We start from the raw sequence: 18481 nt of genomic DNA on the forward strand, positions 1-18481 counted from the left end.
AACAGCTGGGGACTTTCCAGAAGCCAGGCTCCTGCTGATGGGTATTGGAATGGTTTTCATCTTTTGCTGCAATGCTATTGTGGTCAACCTCTTTTACACATACACGTTTGTGGGCTTGAGTATTTCTACGAGGAGAAAGAATTGCAAAAATGTTTTATAATGTGAGAGGAAAGGGAAGTGTGTAATCCAGAAGAGTGGCCCCCGGATGGTGGGGGCCTCCCACAGCACTCTGGGGGACCTCAGGACTCTGTCCCCTACAGGTGTCAGGATGTTGGGCTGGGTGCAGAGGGTGCTGCCTCAGCCCCCAGGGACCCCTGAGAAGAGCAAGGTTCAGGAGGAGGAGGAGGGGGCAGAACCAGAGCCAGAGCCTGACCCGGAGGCAGAGCTGGAACCAGAGCCAGAGCCGGAAACAGCCCCCCAGGAGGCCAGACTAGAAGAGGAGTCCCCGGTAAGAAGCGGAGGCTGCGGAAGGGCGTGCTGGGTAGTACTGTAAATATTTTAGAATTTGTGGGTCATGCCATCTCTGTTAATTACTTTGCTCTGTCGCTGGTGTGTGAAAACAGCTGTAGACAATACATAAACAAATGGGCATGGCTGTGTTCCAATAAAACTTTATTTACACAATGAGCAGCAGACTGCATTTGGCCCATGGTCACTGTTGGCCAGCCTCTGGCATCTAGAACAGAGCCGCTCGAAGTAGCCAGTGCATGAACCGTTTGTGAGCAGGCCAGGGCGGGATTAGGAGCTTGCTAGGAGGGAAATCTGCTCTGTAACTAGGCACCTGCTTGGTTCTGCCCTATTTGCTCTGCAGCAAGACTTCCTCAGTGAAGGAAGTGGTGAGTTAATAAACACTGAGGTGCAAACTGTCCATAGTCACAACGGGCCAGTAACAGTTTGCAGACTGACACGAGTTCACGGACCACCCTTTTAGCAGCACTGCTCTAGAACTTTCCTTGGAGCGCAGCCAAACTTGTCAGTCTGCATATCATTCATTCAGGAGCCTGATGACAACTGGTTCAGGAGCTCAGCTGAACAGGTTCGATTTAGCTTCTCACGGACTTCAGGCTCTGAGTGCAGTGCTGGGAGCCTCGTGAGGAATAGGGCATTGCTCCCTGGGTCAGCAGACAAGGACCTGCCGGCTCACTCTGCAAGGAGACAGAGGCGATGCAGAAATGTGGGGCGCCCCAACACTGGCCTCAGCTCTCCCCTTCTGGGGGGCCAAATTAGTGCGTCAGACTGAGAAAGACAGGAGCTCCAAACAGGGAGAGAGTCTTCTCTCTGGGGATTGGAAGCTGGCAGCTGGGGGCTTGCTAGACACAGAGGGCCAGGCACGTTATAACTGGGGCAGATGGAGAGGTGGAGTGTGCGGGAGAGAAAGGCTATCACGGGCAGTGCAGGCTGTTTGGGAAACAGGGAGCCACCCAGCTAGAGGGCTTGCGCATGTGTGTGTTTGCATGTACACAGGTGTGTGTGCATAGAGGAACACTCTGTGTGTCCTCAGTGGTATGTTTGTGCATATGTGTGTGCTTGAAATTGGGGGTGCATGACTATGCACACACATGTGCATGCAGAAGCAGATGTATACACACATGCCAATGTGCACACTAGTGTGTGCATAGGTGGCATGCTAGTGTGTATGCATGGGCACATGCACACATGTTTCAGAATCTGTGAATGGATTTGCACGCTTGTGCATCTCTGTACATGACTGTATGTCTGTGCCATATGCTCCTATGTTTGATTTTGCGCTGCAGGTATATGCGTATGTGTACACCTGCGTGTATGTGCGCACCCACACAGGGTTGCATATGTGTGTGCACCCCAGGACATGCAACACAAATTATGTGCACACACGTTTTCTGTCTTGCATGTGTAAGGTGTGGGGACACATTCATTTATTTTGTGCTGGTGCATGCATGCACATGTCCCCAAACCCACACCTGTGTCTCCACTTATACGCACACGAGCTCACATGTGTTTGTGCCTGTATGTAAATGGCTGTGAGAGTGAGTGAGCAGAAGCTCGTATGTCTGTCTGTTGTACATGCACATACATGTACACAGCAATGGGAGGCGCCGAGGCAGGTGAGAGGCAGGCGGCAGGGGCGGAAGTCCACCTGGCTGCTGGAGGGGAACGGAAGGTTTGGCCCAGGACAGGGAGGGCCCTGACTAGGGGTTGGGTGGGGTTCCTCTCACCTCCCTCTTCCCCTCAGTTTGCTCCAAGCCTCCATAACTCTGTAACGTTCTCCCCTTTTCCCAGGCCACTGAAGTGGGGCAGCTTCCTGGGCAAGGCGATAGGCCTGGGGACCACCTTGGAGGGGGTGTGAGGGTCCAGTCCTGGATGAGGGGACCCTGAGGCTGGGAGAATGGGAGTGTCCCAGGTGGAGGTGAGGCCACCAGGATTCGTAGAGACAATTATGAGAACACAGTTGTTTGGTACTGTTGGGGGAGGGGGTGGAAGGGTCCCCTGCCTGAACAAGGCTGGTCTCTCCGAGGGCTTACACGGTCCTGTGTGAACCCCTCAGCCACCCGAGGAGCCACTCGGAGGGGAGGAAGTAGCTGTGGCTGACCCGAACCCTCAGGGTGAGTGCTGGAAGCCCAGGACGGCAGGGCAGGCGGCGGGAAGGGGCTGTGTTCTCCCCTCGGAGCCTTGACGAAGAACCAGGAGGCTGGCTGGCCCATTTCACAGATGAAGAAACCAAGGCTCAGAGAGGCTAAGGGTGGGCTCCTTGGGACTTTTTACCTGAGTTGAGCTGGAGTCCCAGCCTTCTGGCCCCCTTGGGGGTCTCCCCTCTCCCCTACCTCTGACCTGACGTCCCCAATGGGTAGAAACAGGCTCCCTGAGGCCCCAGAGCTGAAGTGTGAGGGACTCTGTTGCAGAGACCCAGAAGGCTGCCTCTGCCCCGCCCACAGGCCTTTGGGCCGAGGTTGCTGCGGTTCCCGAAGTGAACAGGTACTGTGCCACCTCCCCCCTCCACAGGGCTGCCCCCCTCCACAGGACTGCCCCCCACCCAGGCTAAGGACCCCCTGGGCAGTGGGAACCAGCACAACTGTCAGGCCCACAGTCACTCCCAGGCAAAGTTTGGGGCATTTTGGGAAGGGGATGAAGGGAGCCTGAGGCAGACATTTCGGGCGTCTCCTGGGCCACGTGGACGGGGCTAGAGGTTCATCAGCGCCTGGGTAGAATGCAGGTCCAGAGTGGCCAGAGCTTCTGATTTTCCCAGAATGCCAGAAATCCAGACTTTCGCATGAAATCTCCCAGGTGGCTCCAACATTTTAGACCGGTGGTACCAATCCGAGGGAGAGTATCTGTGGCTGGGGCTAGCCCAGGCGGGGAGCCCGTAGCCCCCCTGTTTAGGATGGTACACCTCAGCCACAAGGAGAGACCCCCAGAAATCTCTCAAGCCTTTGGGAGTACAGGATGTGTGCCCAGGGCAGGATGGGGACCCCTGGGGCCAGGCTAGCAGGGGGCAGGAGGATGGAGAGAACTGCATCAGATAGGGGGTGGACTCGGGATGGCACGGGGCATAGCTGACTCCCAAAGACATGGTGTCCCCACTTTCCAGAGAGGGACACAGTCTCAGGGGGAGAGGACACTGTGTCTGAAGTCTCACAGTGGGGAGGGAGAGGTTTGCCATTCCCACCAAATTCTTTAGGTTGAAAAACCAAGACCTTTCGTTGTCAACTGCCCCTCTGAGCAGGCTGGGGCTGGGGAGGTTGAGGCCTGGCTGGTGTCTCTGTCCCTCTGCAGTCCTAGTGCCTGGGCACTGAGCTGGCTCAGGAGGGGTGTGGAGAAGGTCGTCCCGCAGCCCGTGGCTAGTGGCGGGCCAGCCCAGAGCTTGGCAGCTGGCCCAGAAGGCCTGGATCAGGTACTGCTGGGGCTGGAGCTGCAGAGGGTGGAGGGTCAAGGGCAGAAGGGGCCGTGGGAGGCCGGTGCACCTGGGCTCTCTTCCCACTCCTGCCTGTCTGTCTGTCCTGGCAGGCAGGATCTCAGACCCTTGGGCACTGCAGCACTGGGGGCTCAGGTAAGGCAGGTCTTACAGAGTTGGGGCGGAGGGGTGATTGGTATGGGCCTTGCCCCTGGGGGTAGCCCACGGGAACAAGCGTCTCACTGGACTGGCCTTGGGTTCAAACCTGGGTTTGAGTTGGGCTGACTGGGGTCTCTTGGCGGTCCCCTTCCAGCTCACCACCTTGCTTTCTCCTGCAGCTGGGTCCAAGGAGGCCTCCGGGGCGAAGGATGCTGGGTGAGTCCCCATCCCTGAGCGCTGGTTTGGGACCCGATGTCTGCCCCAGGGCAGCTAAATAACTTGGGAGGCCAGGGCAGCATGCAAATGCAGGACTCCTTTAAAGATTGTTAAACGTTTAAGACTATTATGACAGAGCATCAAAAATAAAAAAACGGGCCCTTCTAAATAAAAAACGGGCCCAGCGTGACTGCACCGATCACGTCCCCACGGAGCCGGACCTACCTGTCCCGGTCACAGGGCGCTCACTGCTGCATTCAGGTCCCTCAGCAGCCCCCACCCCTCACCTGCTGCCCAGGAGGCCAAGGCTGGGCCTGGTAGCACAGAACTGGGCCCAGCCCCAGGCCAGAATCTGAGGTTGGCAGGTTTTTCCACCACCCGAGGCCTTTTGGGAGTGTCCAGCATAAGGCCTCCACTGTGCAGAATGGGAGCCGAGGGCCAGGAAGGGAGGGGTGGGGCCTGGGGCCCCAGCTGGGGGTCAGAACAGTGTGGCTGGCCACTCCCCAGGCCACCGGCTGACCACTGGCCCCTCTGCAGGCCTGGGCCCTGGCTGCTCAGGTGGTTTGAGCAGAACCTGGAGAAAGTGCTGCCTCAGCCTCCAAAAACCTCCGAGGTAAGTGGAGGAAGAGGGAAAGCAGGAAGCTGACCACCGGGGGAGTCTCAGGAAGGACATGCCTACTCCAGCAGTGTGTTCCCACCCCCACCCAGGGTCCCAGATGGGAGGATTGACCGCAGGAGGGAGGCAGGGCATTCAGGGGGAAGGGCAGGCCAGTGCATGGCCGGCCCGGGGAGGGAGCAGGCAGGGCATGCTTTGCTCCACACCCTCTCTCCCTGCTTATGATCCAGGGCTGCAGAGACAAGCCTACAGACGCTGCCTTGGGCCCAGGTATGGGGAGGGGACCTGGGCAGGGGCTGTCTGAGGTGGTCACAGCCTGGCCTGGGGGTACAACTGGGGCCTGAGGGACCCTGGGGAGGACTGTAGCTCTCACCCGGGCTCGGGAGGGGTTTGGGGCTTGCTGGGAGCGGTCCGTTGTGGGGGCACTAGAACCCCCTCCAAAGTCCAGGCTGGACAGCCAGGGGCCTGGGACAGCCTCGTGAGGTCTTAGTCAAGTCCCTTCTGCTCCCCCGGCCTCAGTTCTGTGTCTGTCCAATGATAGGGTGACCCCACTCAGTTATTTTTGCCTCTCAAGTCTGGCCCCCTGTGCCCATTGGGGGTTACATGGAGCCCTGCCATGTCATCTTAGTGTCCCACTGTTCCTGCCGCTTAGAGCCCCCGGGACACCCCTTGGAACCAGAGCCCACGCTGCAGGCCCCGGAGAGTCACCCCCTGCCCACCCCTGGCCCCCCGGAGCCCAAGGAGGAGCTGACTCCTCAACCTGAGCCCAGCTTCCAGGTTTCCTCCCTGCCGTCCCCCAGCGACCCTGCCAGGTGAGCTTCCCTCAATGCCACACCTCCCTGGGGAGCAGCAGCCCGACACCCACCCTTCACCAAACGCGCTTTCTTTTTTTCAAATTATAAAAGTAACACATGCCCCTGGGAGAAAATTCAAAGGGGTCTCCAGGGCCCCTTCCCAGGGCAACTGCATCCACAGCTCTTCAGCCTTCCCAGCGTTTTCTAGGCGCGGACAAGCTTGTGAGTGTGTTTCATTTTTAAATACACCCGCCTGACAATAGCAACTGTATCTACTCCTCCGTCCCTTTCTTTCTTCACCCTGAAATGTCTCTTTGAAGTGGTTTCATCCATTTAGGTCAGCTTCATTCTTTCCACGGCTGTGTAGTACTCTGTTAGACGCATGCGCCAGCTTTTATATAACCACCTGGTAGACACCGAGTTTGTTTCCACTCTTTTACTGCAAGCCAGAGCCTTGTACAGGCCTCATTTCGCCACATGCAAGCAGTTCTGTAGGGTAAACTGTAGGAAACGAAGTTGCTGGGCCAAAGGGTACATGCATGTAAAATCAGGGTCGGTACTGACAGGTGCCGTGCCCTCCAGTGGGTGAGGGGCCAGAGGTAGACCTGTGGGGGTGGGGTGGGAGTCTGGGGGAGCCTGAGCTACCTCTGGGGTCTGACCATTACCTAGAGACTTGCCCTAGGAGGCCAGGGAGGAGGTCTTTGGGACGGAGACCTGGGTTCTGGTCTCCCTCCTGGCAGGCTTGCTGTCTGCCTTGGGTTGGGGGGGGACGAGGGTCTGGTGTCACTTTCCCACCTGGACATGTGGCTTTCTCCCACCCGCAGGCTGGTGGCGTGGCTCCTGCATAGGCTGGAGATGGCCCTGCCACAGCCGGTGCTCCGTTGGAAGGCTGAGGAGCAGGTGGGTGCTGGGCCAGGGGAGAGAGGGCCTTGCGTGGGGGCAGGAGGGTTGTTGGGAGCTCAGGTGAGAATGGGGAGGGAGCCTTCAGTGGGAGCCCGGCCCGCCCAGCCTGCCCGTCTGCACGGCCCAGCCATTCTGCACTCCCTCTGAGGATCCACATCTGCAGGGCTGAGCATGCAGGTTCAGCTCTGCCTGCGAGTGGTCCCAGCTGCGGGGGAGGTTTGTCCATAGTGGAGCAGTTGGGGGTTGGGGGGGTTGCAGGGATGAGCCTCCTGGGATCATCAGGGAAGTCTTCCCAGTGGAGGTGGCCTGCAAGCTGAGACCCGAAGGATGAGCAGGAAATGAGTGTGTGAAAGTGGATGCAGGTGGTTTCTAAAGGGCCCTTTTGGGCAGAGGACCCGCAGGTGCAAAGGCCCAGAGATGAGAGAGGCCAGTGATGTCCTGGGAGGAAGGCAGGGCTCTAAGAAGCCAGTGGCTCTGTGTGCACTGCTAACCACCTAGGACTCCAGCAGAGGTGGTGTCATGCAGGCAGCAGGGCCTCTGTCACCTCTTCTTGTCCAAGAACTTGGCCCCTGGCCCTTCTCTCGTGGAGACAATTGGCCGTTGTCACAGAAGCACCTGAACCTGGAAGGTGGGAGGCCTGCTGCAGTAGAGAGAGGCAGGGTCCCCTGCCTTCGGGCTGGGCCCTCAGGCTCCATGCGGCCTCTAGGGAGGCCAAAGGAGTGTGGCTTTGGCGTTTCCTGAGAGCAGGGAAGGGGGTCTGGTGGCAGAAACAATTAGCTGCTGAAGATGCTGGGACAGAGAGCAGGGGCCCCTGAGGACGGAAGTAGGGGACAGGGAAGGCGCAGAGAGGACTCGGTGCAGACAGTTTTGAGACAACTCTCCGGGGTTTTTCATGCAAAGAGAACCAAAGAGGATGCTCCAGGCAGGGAGCCAAGCCTGGGCAAAGGAGCCGAGGCAGGACCAGGCCATCATCATGGCAGGGGCCGAGGGCCACCTTGGAGGCGGGAGAGGAGAGGCAGGGAAGAGGGGAGCCCCGAGCAAGGGGATCTTCTGATAGCGTCCTTGTAGGGAGGGAGGAACAGTTGATGCAGTGAAGCTGGTCAGGGGCCACAGCAGTTCTTCCCCCTTTCTCCCCATGCAGGAGCCTGGCTCTCCTGGGACATGTGACGTGCAGACAAGTAAGGGACACACTGGGGGGTCCTTATGTGTATCTCTGGGAGTGTTGCATGGGCAATGACACTGTCTCTCGCCAGGCCCGAACTTGCTTGGGGACGGGTGGGGGGCAGAGTCAGGGTCTCCCGACCAGGAGCTGAAGGAGCCCGCGCCCTGGAGGCCCCACCTCAGGTCAGCCTGGCCAGGTGGCAGATGGTGGGTGGAGGCCCCTGCTGGAGGCTGGGGAGATGGGGAGATGGTTGTACTTGGCCTGCCTTCCAGCTTCCATGCAGAGAAGACAGCTCTGAGGCCCAGGAGGTAGGAGCACCCAGAGCGAGCTCTCACTGCCCCTGGCAGCTGGGCTTGTGGGTTCGGCTGAGTGGAGTCCCTGGCTGAGGGGTGAGGGCAAGCAGATGGGGAACTGGAGGTACAGACTCAGCTCCCTTGAGCTGGGAGGGGACCCTGCCCCCCTCCCTGTGGTCAGGTTGGGCAGGTAAGTGTGGTACCTTTTATCTCAGACCTGCATCCAGACTGGGGGAGAGACTGAGGCCAAGAGGAGTGGGCCAGGGTCCAAAATCTGCCCTTCTTTCATTTCATGGCTTCTGGAAAGGCGTGAAGTGGACAGGGTACCCATCCATGCATCCATGCATCCATGCATCCATCCATCCATGTATCCATTCAACCTTTCATTCATCCGTGCATTCATTCACACGTCATGGAGGGCCTGCTATGTGCCAGGCCTCTGGTGAGTGCAAGAGGTGGGCCAGCCCCAGTTCCCTGAGGCTGATGGTGGTCTTTACGAGAACTCTGAGGCTGGGTACGGCCACCGTGGCCTGGAGCGCAGGCAGACCAGCTGACCGTAGAGCCTGGTCTGACAGAGCAGCCGTGGGAGGCGAGGGGGTCTGGCTCATGGCCACCCTGTTGGACACAGAGCAGGGACCCCCATGGCTGCTGGGCCAGGCAGTGACGTGCCCAAGGTCACAGAGCAAGTTCTCACGGTGTGGAGGCTGGAGTCCCCTTGGCCTGGCAGCACTTTCCCAGCCGGGCTGATGTTAAGGGAAGAGGGAAAGTTCCCTGGGCCATAGTCCCCCGCCCCCCCACCAGGGGTTGCTGAGAACATTGACGGATGGAGCCTCTGGCTCCCCTTAGCCTGTCCCTGCTCCTCTGGAGGGAGGCAGAACTCTAGGAGGCAGGACCCTAGGCCAGTTGTAAGTGTGGGAGTGTGGGGCCAGGGGTCAGGGGTCAGGGGTCAGGGGTGGGCACTAGGGCAGCAACGGGGTGAGTCAACATTCTGGCCAGGAACTGGGCATTAGTTTCCTGGGGCTGCCACAACCCAGGACCACCGACTGGTGCTTCCAAGGAGCAGAAATGTACCCCCCCTCTGCCCAGGAGGCCAGGAGTCCCCAACCCAAGTTGGGCAAGGTTGGCTCTTCCCGGGGCTCTGAGGGGGACACCATCCCCGCCTCTCTCCTGGCTTCGGGCGGCTGTTGGTGATCCTCGGTGCCCCAGGCTCCTAGCTGCCGCCTGCCCTCTGCCCAGTTCTGGCACCCCCCCCCCCCCCCCGCTTCCTCTCTTATAAGGATACTGGTCACTGGCCCGCCCTAAATCCAGGGTGATCCCATCTTGAGATCCGTAACTAACGGCATCTGTAAAGGGCCTGTTTCCAAACAAGGTCACAGTCACAGGTAACAGGGGCTAAGACTGGGTTATGTTTTGCGGGGACACTATCTGACCCAGTAGACAGGGTGATCCTGAGGGGCTGGGGATGAAGGTTCCCTTCTCCCCGCCCCATCCCCCAGCCTCCCCCTCCTTCACTCCCTCAGGCACTCGCCCCTTCTGTCCCTGCGCCTAGCCACCCACCCTTCTGTCTTCTCCTTTGTCTCAGGGGTGGCAGCGGCTGGAGGCCACTGAAATAAGGGAGAAGGGAGTCTGGGAGAGCGGATGGACAAACGGACAGATGATGGAAGGAAAGAAGGGTGTCCTGAAGAGAAGACCTGCGGGGGCGGGGGGATGGGGTGGCCACGGACCCCCTATGCTCCTTAAACACTGACCCCTGGCCCTCCCCGTGCTCCCAGGCGGAGCAAGGGGGAATCAGAGTCCCTCCCATGGCCCCAGAGCTGGGCTTGGGGACCGAGGCTGACCCCTTTCCCCCAGAACGAGGGGAAGGTCAGCTTGGGGCAGCCGGTGGCTTTAAGGCTAGACAGGAGGGAGAATTTCCACCGAAAGGCTGGGAAAGCCCTGGAAGGACTGTCTCTGAGTGGACACCTGCCCAGCCCTCGGCACGGTCCCCCCACGTAGCTGGTGTCCCCATGGGACATGGGTTTCCCCAGAAGAGGTTCTTAGGCTTGGCCTTGTCCCCTCCCCCAGAGGGTCGGGGACTGGACAGCAACAGACGCTTTTATTAACATTAAAGAGCATAAATCAGCACATTGAACCTGTGAACGCCTGATATGAGTACTCCGGACAGGCTAAAATGCCTGTGCAGGTTTGAAAAGTGGGTGGGTTCAGTGTGGCCGGTGGTGTGGGGGACGCGGGGGTGGGGGGAGGAGGAGCCACGGTCCCCAGCTGCTTGCCCTGGGTCCCTGCTGGCCCACGGACGTCTGTGTTTGGGGCATGGAGTGATTTTAAAAATTAGAATTAGTTGTCAACATCTAAAAAGCAGTTGGCTTTCCATAGGAAAAGGCTGGCTTCTCTTGGAAACTGGGCGGAACCAGCTGTAACAGGCCCACGCTTTGTACACCACTTCACCCATATACACCATCTGCCCGGCTGGGCGGGCCTTCGAGTATGAGACCCCTGAGGTTTCAAACCAGCGGTGAGGGAACAGTAGTCCTGGTAGGAAGAGGGACAGGTAATTCCAAGTCCTCGAGGCAGAAGGCGAAACTAGAAGAGTTAGAGACTATGTTTAAGGGACTAGGCTGTGGCAATGGGGAGCCACTGAAGGTGGCTGAGCAGGGGAGTGCCTTCAAAAAGAATACTGAGGCTTAGCAAGCCTTGCACTTTGGGCCCCATCCACAGTGTCCCAGAGCATCCAAAGCCTGCCAGAGGGAAGGGCGGCTTTGAGCCAGGGCTTGTGGGCTGTGCCGGCAGCCCAGGGTCCGGGTGGGGGCCTTGGCCTAGAAGTCGTGCCCCCTGCTTCCTGTCTGTTAGTCCTGGAAACAGGAACTCCTTCCCCAGAGGACGCTGATGAGCTTCAAGGCCAGGCTCAGAACTCCACTCAGTGGCCCTGAACGACATCCTAGGCTGGCAGAGAGGATGCTGGCAGGTGGTGGCAGGCCCATACAGGACTCCAGGGATGAAGTGTGAGCCCCAGAAGGATCAGCAGTTTCCACATGAGCTTGAGCACCCACAGTGGCCCATCTGTGACCTGGGCACCTGGGGGGCCCTGGATAAGCCAGGACAGCTGTGAGTCATGTGTCTGCAGAGACAGGGGCAGGGACAGTGGCTCCTTCACCAAGGCCCTGCCCCAGGATCAGTGTGGCAGAATGCCCGCCCTTCCTAGCTGGTACCTGGGGCACCATTCTCCCCCAACCACAGAATCTTTGGCTGTAAACTGGGGACAGCTTGGGGCAGGCCTTGTAGGCCCAGCACAGAGCGGAAAGGAGGAAGCGCCTGTAAAACACTTGCTCCCTAAATAGTACCTAAAAGAAAAGGTTAGTGAAAGGAAAACAGGGACACAAGCAAGGACACCTAGACTCTTAGGGACGCCAGGGAGACCCTCAGGGGCACATTTATCACCTGGGATAGCCCACCAGGGACACAGGACGCAGGAGACCTGGCACCGCCTCTGCCATCCTGTGTGGCTTTGGACACGTCACTTGGCCTCCGTGAGCTGGCTCTCTAGTCTGTAAAATGGGAGAGTACACTTCTCACCCTGCAGGGCTGCCATCAAAGCTAATGAGCTCACAGGCCAGGGGATGTGCTGTCCCCTGGATGTCCCCCGCTATGCCCAGCAGGGACTTGCACCCAGCGGCTGCTCGGGGCGGAGGCCCCACACCATTGCTGAAGGGAAACGTAGAATGACGCGTGGGACACAGCCCATCACCTAGTTTGGGGCCACACGTGGAAGAGCCCCCCTGGGCAAACCCCAAGGCTGCTTGTAGGGCCAGAGGCTTCCACAGAGGGCGGGCAGGCGCTCCCCTGTGAGGCGGGGTAACTGTCTTTGGGGGCCAGGAGGCGGCCATGGGGAGCGAGGCGGCTCCTGGAAAGGGTTCAGCCCCGAGCCTCGTGCATGAGAAGCACCCCATGAAGGGAGGTGCTAATCTGTGCCTCGGTTTGCTCATCAGTAGAATGGGGAATAGCATATAATAGATGAAAAAAATGGAGATAATAATTGTTCCCACTTCGAAAGGCCGATGGAAGGACTGATTGAGTTAATCCATGTGATTCACTTCGCACGGGGCCTGGCACTAGTACTGTTGTCATTATTATTACCTATTATTCCACATCATAAATGATGACGTCCAAAGTCGCAGGGTCAGACTGGAGGCCAGCTTCCACTTAAAGTCACCATTAGGAATTCACGCTTGGCCCGAGGGCCACCTAGATCCCCGGGGCTTTTGGAAACACCTGGTGTCCAGGCAATTCCCTGTTTCTCCCCTTCTCTCCTGCCTGGGGGCGGGCTTAGCTTCCTGATGAGTCTCCCCTGCTCGCACTTCTGCCAGGCTCACAGCCCCAGTGTTTTCATGGGCAGGGGCCAGGGTACGTGGGGAAATGTTGGAAATTGCAGACTTTTCTCTGAAGGAGGGTCCACCTTCAGAGAATTGACCCCCTCAGGGGGCGGAGCCTCTAGGTTTACCAAGGAGAAAATGACTCCCAGAAGCAGGTGCTGAGATTATGGGCATGACGTACGCTGTCACCAGTGGGTGGCGTCTAGAGGCAGGCTGTGGGTAAGCTCTCTCTCTGCATCCCTTTGGGACATTGCAGGCCACCCTGCACCTGGATGTGGCTGGTGGGCCTCGAGCTTGGGTTTTTTGGCAACACTGTGGTTAGAAGCAGTTTCTGCTCCACACAAACCCCAAGAAGGGGGTCTCAAAGAGAAACAAAGACTACCTATAATGGAAGCTCCGTCTCAAGCAGAACAGGGTCGGGGGAGAACGGAAGGAGACAGGGTGAGTGATCATGGGCATCAGCCCATCACAACAGCACTGATCTGGTTGCTAAGGGTCCTGTTGATAATGGTGCCGTGGCCAGGGTTGGCTGAGGGCCGCTGCACAGCTGGTGAGGGCCAAGGCTCCCCGTGGGGTCCCTGGGACTCAGGGCCTCAGGCCCACTCTTCCCACACCCTGTGTCCCCTGCAGTCAGCATCCTGCCCGGAGGGCGAGAGGAGCTGGATCTCGTGCTGGAAGAGATTGACCCTCACCGGGAGGAGGGTGAGCATCAGGAGGGCAGCAGCAGCCCACAGGGCTCAGAGGTGGTGACTCCAGCTTATGAAGAGGAGCACGTGGCCGCGGAAGAGATGCCCAGGTGGGAACCAAAGAAGGCCCTGAACAAAGACTGGGAAGATAAGGGACACACAGCCCAGAACCTCAAAGGCATGCAAGGCCCTAGAGAGTGAACCAAGCCTGCCTCTCCCTCTTTCCTTTTCCCCCAGACACCCATCCCTTCCCCAGGGCACAGCAGCTGCCCGGTTCTTCTGTACCATTCCAGGAACCACCTGAGCACAAACTCCCCTCTTTTATTTTTGCACGAAACATGGCCTATCGCATGCACCTACCCATCTGCCCCTCGCTGTATTCACTTGGCAATTTTGCTTGAGCTCTTTCCACCTTCAGTACACAGAGACCATCTGCACTTTTTTCTTTTACATCTGTGTTGTATTCCATCATATGGATGTACCCAGAACTTATTTAACCTGGCTACTGTTAATGGGCATTGAGGCTGATTCAGAAGTTTGTTATCGTAAATAATTCTGCAACCAGGACTCTTGCACATGCCTGTGAGTGCATTGCAAAGATGGGGAAACTGAGGCTCAGAGAGGATCAGGGGCTAAATATTCACCATTAGGATCTCAGGCCGTGAAGAGGCCTTGCTGCTAGAGAGCCTGGAGCTACTCGGGTGGGGGTCCCCAAGTTGATTCTTTAAAAAATATATTTTATTTATTTATCTTTAGACAGAGGGGAAGGGAGGGAGAAAGAGCGGGAGAGAAACATCCATGTGTGGTTGCCTCTCATGTGTCCCCTCACTGGGGACATGGCCCGCAACCCAGGCATGTGCCCTGATTGGGCATCAAACCAGTGACCCTTTGGTTCACAGGCTGACACTCAATCCACTGAGCCACACTAGCCAGAGCCCCAAGCTGATTCTTGGTTGAGGGGTTCAGGTATGGTCTCAGGGGGTCACAGGACATCTTACTGAAAGTGGGGGCAGGAGGTGGACTCGGGGTGCCCCTGCAGAGGGCCTATCTGTTGCCTCTGAACTCATTTCAGGGAGCTTCCCCAGATTCAAGAGGAGAAAGAAGATGAGGAGGAGGATGAAGAGGATGAGGAGGAGGAGGAAGAAGAAGAGGAGGAGGAGTCTGAGTAAGGCACTTAGGCCCCTGGTTAAGGAGTGCCCAAGGGAGGTGGGGTTGCAGGGAGGGGCACCAGGCTTCTGGGGTGGGGCCGCACACAGGGGTGCTTTCCTTTCTTCTGTGCTGGTGCTGCTAGGCACAGACCAGGGAGGCTGGGGGAGCTGGGGTCCCCCACCCACAGTGCTCACGACGACCTGCGATCCATAGTACCCACTGCCCTCCACCCCCACCCCCACATGCATGCAAACAAACATGGGAATGCAACCTCCACGGGGAGCAGGTGGGGGGATTTTGTTTATTGTGTCTGCTGCCATGTGCCTGGTATGGCACCACGTCAGTTTGTTTGAGTGCACGGAGGGATGAACGAGTTGTTTGAGTGCACGGAGGGATGAACGAGTGGACGCAGCAGCAAGCTCCCAGCTCTGCCCCATAATTAACCAAACCGAGGCGCGGAGCCCTCTCCCTCCCGCACAGCGCCCCCAGTGGTGGCCCCGGCTGCTTCTGTGCCCAGCAAGGCTGCTGCGGTGGATTCCGCTCCCCCGCGGGTTAATGGCTGATTCTCCACCCACGCCCACAAACATCTCAGCGGCCAGAGTTCAGTTAAAACAGAGGGTAAAGAATGGAGATCAGAACCCACTAAAAGTTAGACTCATCAAACTTGCCGAGAAACTCTGTCTTAATTATTCCAACCACTAAAAAGAGTCACTATGGTAGAGGTGCCACAATATATAAATGTTATATTAACGTGTATTAACAGTGACAAATCAACCTGACATTTCGTACAATGTTGTGTCAAATAGATTTCACTAAAAAAACACCAAGAGGGAGCAGATTGGTAGGCACTGGATGGAAGGACGGATGCAGGGGGGAGAACTGGGAGGTGAGGAGTGGGCAGCTGGACACCTGAGTTAAGGGAGGTTGGACTGGAGACTGGATGGCAGGAGGGGTCCAGGCAGGGTTGGGGGGTTCTGTGGTGAGAGAGTGTGATCCCAGAGCCGGGGCCAGAGGGTTCCAGGGTGGGCCAGGGGCTGGCTGTCACTGGCTGGAAAAGGATGCTCTCAGCCAGCTTTGTGGAGGCACAGGGGTTACTGATGATGCTGGCAGATGGTCACCTAGCGACCAGGTCTCTGTGGGCAGCAGCTCAGCTTTTCCTAGCAACCGCAGACTTTTGGTCCCCACCTGGCCTCCTGGGAGGGCTTCTGCAGAATTCCCTGCACATCCCTTCAATCTGATTAGAGGCAGGAAGAACTGGTGGCTTATCCATCACCCGAGCCACACTGACTCCAGAGCCAGCCTTGCAGGCTCGGGGCTGGGAAGGTGCTCCGAAGTCTCCACTCGCAGGCCCTGACTGGGGGCTTGGGATGAGTGCCGTCGCCCCCAGCTGAACTCCTGCACCATGGGCGACCTTGTCGGCACAGACAGCAAGACCCAAGTAGGTGGCTGCTTCTCCCTAAGGGCTCCCCTCCTCCCTTCTTTTGGGGTTACAGTGCCGGATGAAGAGGCTGCTGAAGGTGACTGTGAGGGCCTTAATTTGGGGGCACAGCCTGCTGGGTGGCTTGGGGAGGAGGAGTGGGCTCCCGCTGCTGCTGCTCCTCCCTGCACCTTTAACCCTTTCACTTGGAGAGCCCGGGACTGGGAGGGGCGCTCTGCGTCTGACCCTTGGAATTCCCTGGGATTTGGGAACCTTCCAGAAGTTGATGGCTTGCTGCTTCTGGGCTGGAGAAGAGGGTTTCTTGGCAGGCACTGCTGACCAGAGGCAAAAGTGAATTTAGGCACATAAGTCCCCAAACAGCTCCTGGTGGCACGGATGGGGCCATGGTAGGGCTGGTTAGGCATCTCAATAGTGGGGGATGTTTGCACAAAACGTTTCCCAACCCACGTGGGTGATTCATAGCCCTGAAGAGCACTGCCTCCACTGGGACTGATAATAATGATGATGAGGACGATCCGAGAAACAGCTGTGATTTGGCGAGCACCTGTTCTCTGTGCCAGGCACTGTGCTACGGCGTCTGCCGTGAACCCCATTTCCCCGGTGAGCAATCGGGGGCTCAGAGACAGGGGTGTCTGCCCGCAGGTGCAGGGCTGGCCTTCTGTCCCAGGCCGGGCTGGCTCCTAACAGACCCTTGGCACCACAGACGTGGAAAGCTGCGGACCAGTGGTTAGAGAGGGCGAATCGAGAATGACCCCTGGCATGGGGAGTCTTTTCTGACTTTTCCATGAGACTCTCAGTGGCCCTCTGACCTCACCGAAATAAGTCGGGCTGTACGGGCGGGGCAAGTCCTACCCATTCGACAGGTGAGCAAACTGAGACAGCCCGAGGGCTTCCCAGTAACACCCACGGCCACACAGTGCCTTCCTGGCCTGACTCTGGAACAATCCAGACGCTGGGCAGCCTTTCACCGGGCTAGGGGAAGCTCATTTCCTGGAGCTTTGGGCTCTGAGAACCCAGGAGGGCCTAGTTCCCATATGAACGTTTTAATTTCTTTTAAAATCAGACCAAAAATTAAAATTCGAGATGGAAGGGAATGTTTTACTATATAACATTAACACATGAATCTTCCCATACGTGCAGTCGCAAAATGTAATTTTTAATGTAATTTTATGGAGGCAGTGGCCCGTGAAACCTGAGGTGCCCGGCCCCACGGGTGTCGTGATGTGCCCTCGCTTCTGTGAGTGAGTCTCTTTAAGGGACTCTTCCTCCCTGGGCAGAGTGGGGAGCACGGCACCCACAGGTCAGGCCCCTCACGATGGAAATGCTCATACAGTAAAGAGAAATAAGGTGAGCTGGGTCTCTGGGTCCTGCCGACACTCGCCTTACTCCTCCCTGTTGCGTGGGGTCATGGGGACACTCAGAGGCGGGCATTGGAGTGTTTCATGCATGGCCCTGGGATCAGAGATACCGTGTTTTATCCAGACTTGCCTTGTACAGGCTGTGTGACCATGGACAGGCCACCTGAGCTCTCTGAGCCTCTGATTTCCAAGCCAGAATGGGGGCAGTCACAGCCCTGGCCTCCCAGGGTCACATGGGGGAGGATTCAGGAAGACGCTGCATGCAGAGTTCTGGGCACCGTGCCTGGCATGCAGCCTGGGAGAGCCGCTGTGATGACGGGGTTGCCCGCTGATCCTGTTCCCAGCTGCTGGCTGTGAACTGCCTGGGGCTGCGGTCTGCCTCCTCTGTGCGCCCCCTTCCCCAACCTTGGGAGGGCCGAGAGTGGCGAATCCAGGTTCACTGCAGGTCACCCTCCGTGAGCCCCTTGCTGACTGGTCTGCGGGGTGAGCGGGCTGTGCAGAAGCAAGATCTAATTGTACCCACAAAAATTACATCAGCCCCGATCTGAGTCACATGTTAACCCAGAGGTCACATGTGGGTATCTAAGGCCCTAATTTAGCCTGGACACAGGCTCTTTAGAGTATCTACATGTTAATATATAGATAGATTAATTTGTATTAATTATCAGCATCAGGAGATTCCACCTTAAAATGTGTAGTTTAGGCTGTCTAGAAAATCAGAATATCTGGCCACTGAGCACCCACTCCAAATGGAGGGGGGTTGCCGACCCAGGGGGCATGGGTTCTCTGATTTGCCGCAGTCCTCTCTGCTCCCCGGAGTATCCCCCTCAGTCCCTGTCACTTATGCGTGCCTGCTGCCTGGGCCAGGGACTCCTGAGAGCTTCAGCAGTTGCAGTGTGGCTCTGCTCCCACGCATGGAAAAAGTGCAGGGCTGGTGTGTAAGGGTTTGTATGGAGTGTGACAATGTGCTGTGTGATTTCGGCCAGGTCACTTCACCTCTCTGGGCCTCACTTTTCTCGTACTCCCTGCCCTGTCTGCATCGTCACCAAGGTTGCCTGGAGACTCTCAGAGAGGAAATGCAGGGCATGTATTTTGAACACCATACAGTGCCCTTTGATCCTACCCCAGGGGACAGTTCCTCTAGCTGTCCTCCACATTCTTCTTTGCACATACTGTTCCACCTTCCTGGACACCCTTCCCCACCTATTCCCAATGGGCAGGTCATCATCCTTGAGGTCCAGCTCAGAGGTCACCTCCTCTTAGAAGCCCTCCTTCCCAGGCAGAATTGCGGCTATGCCCTTCACAGCCCTTTGTGCCCTCACGCGTCTCAGACCGGGAGGCTGTCAGCAGGCCACGCAGTCCGCCCTCCTCCCCGTGCCGGGAGCATCGGGAGGGCGAGGACATATTCCCAGGCACCTTTGTACTCCAGCTCCTGGCGCAGGGCTGGCACTTAGCAGCGATCAGGAAACATT

The 18481-nt window shown here is 57.7% G+C and overlaps 1 protein-coding gene across 1 annotated transcript in view; it reads left to right on the forward strand.

The window, feature by feature from the left end:
* The window catches only part of CNGB1 (cyclic nucleotide gated channel subunit beta 1), a 56099-nt gene that overhangs the window by 1848 nt on the left and 35770 nt on the right, over nt 1–18481 (forward strand). The window contains exons 2-14 of the mRNA XM_053663207.1: nt 261–448; nt 2525–2582; nt 2880–2952; nt 3751–3868; nt 3982–4024; nt 4207–4243; nt 4751–4856; nt 5090–5129; nt 5512–5671; nt 6478–6553; nt 7698–7734; nt 13009–13174; nt 14137–14229. Coding sequence (XP_053519182.1) covers nt 269–448; nt 2525–2582; nt 2880–2952; nt 3751–3868; nt 3982–4024; nt 4207–4243; nt 4751–4856; nt 5090–5129; nt 5512–5671; nt 6478–6553; nt 7698–7734; nt 13009–13174; nt 14137–14229 — 1187 coding nt within the window. The 5' untranslated portion in view covers nt 261–268. The remainder of the gene's footprint in view (nt 1–260; nt 449–2524; nt 2583–2879; nt 2953–3750; nt 3869–3981; nt 4025–4206; nt 4244–4750; nt 4857–5089; nt 5130–5511; nt 5672–6477; nt 6554–7697; nt 7735–13008; nt 13175–14136; nt 14230–18481) is intronic.

This window comes from Artibeus jamaicensis, unplaced genomic scaffold (genome assembly GCF_021234435.1).
Source record: "Artibeus jamaicensis isolate MK-2021 breed Jamaican fruit bat unplaced genomic scaffold, CSHL_Jam_final contig_3152, whole genome shotgun sequence".
NCBI lineage: Eukaryota > Metazoa > Chordata > Mammalia > Chiroptera > Phyllostomidae > Artibeus > Artibeus jamaicensis.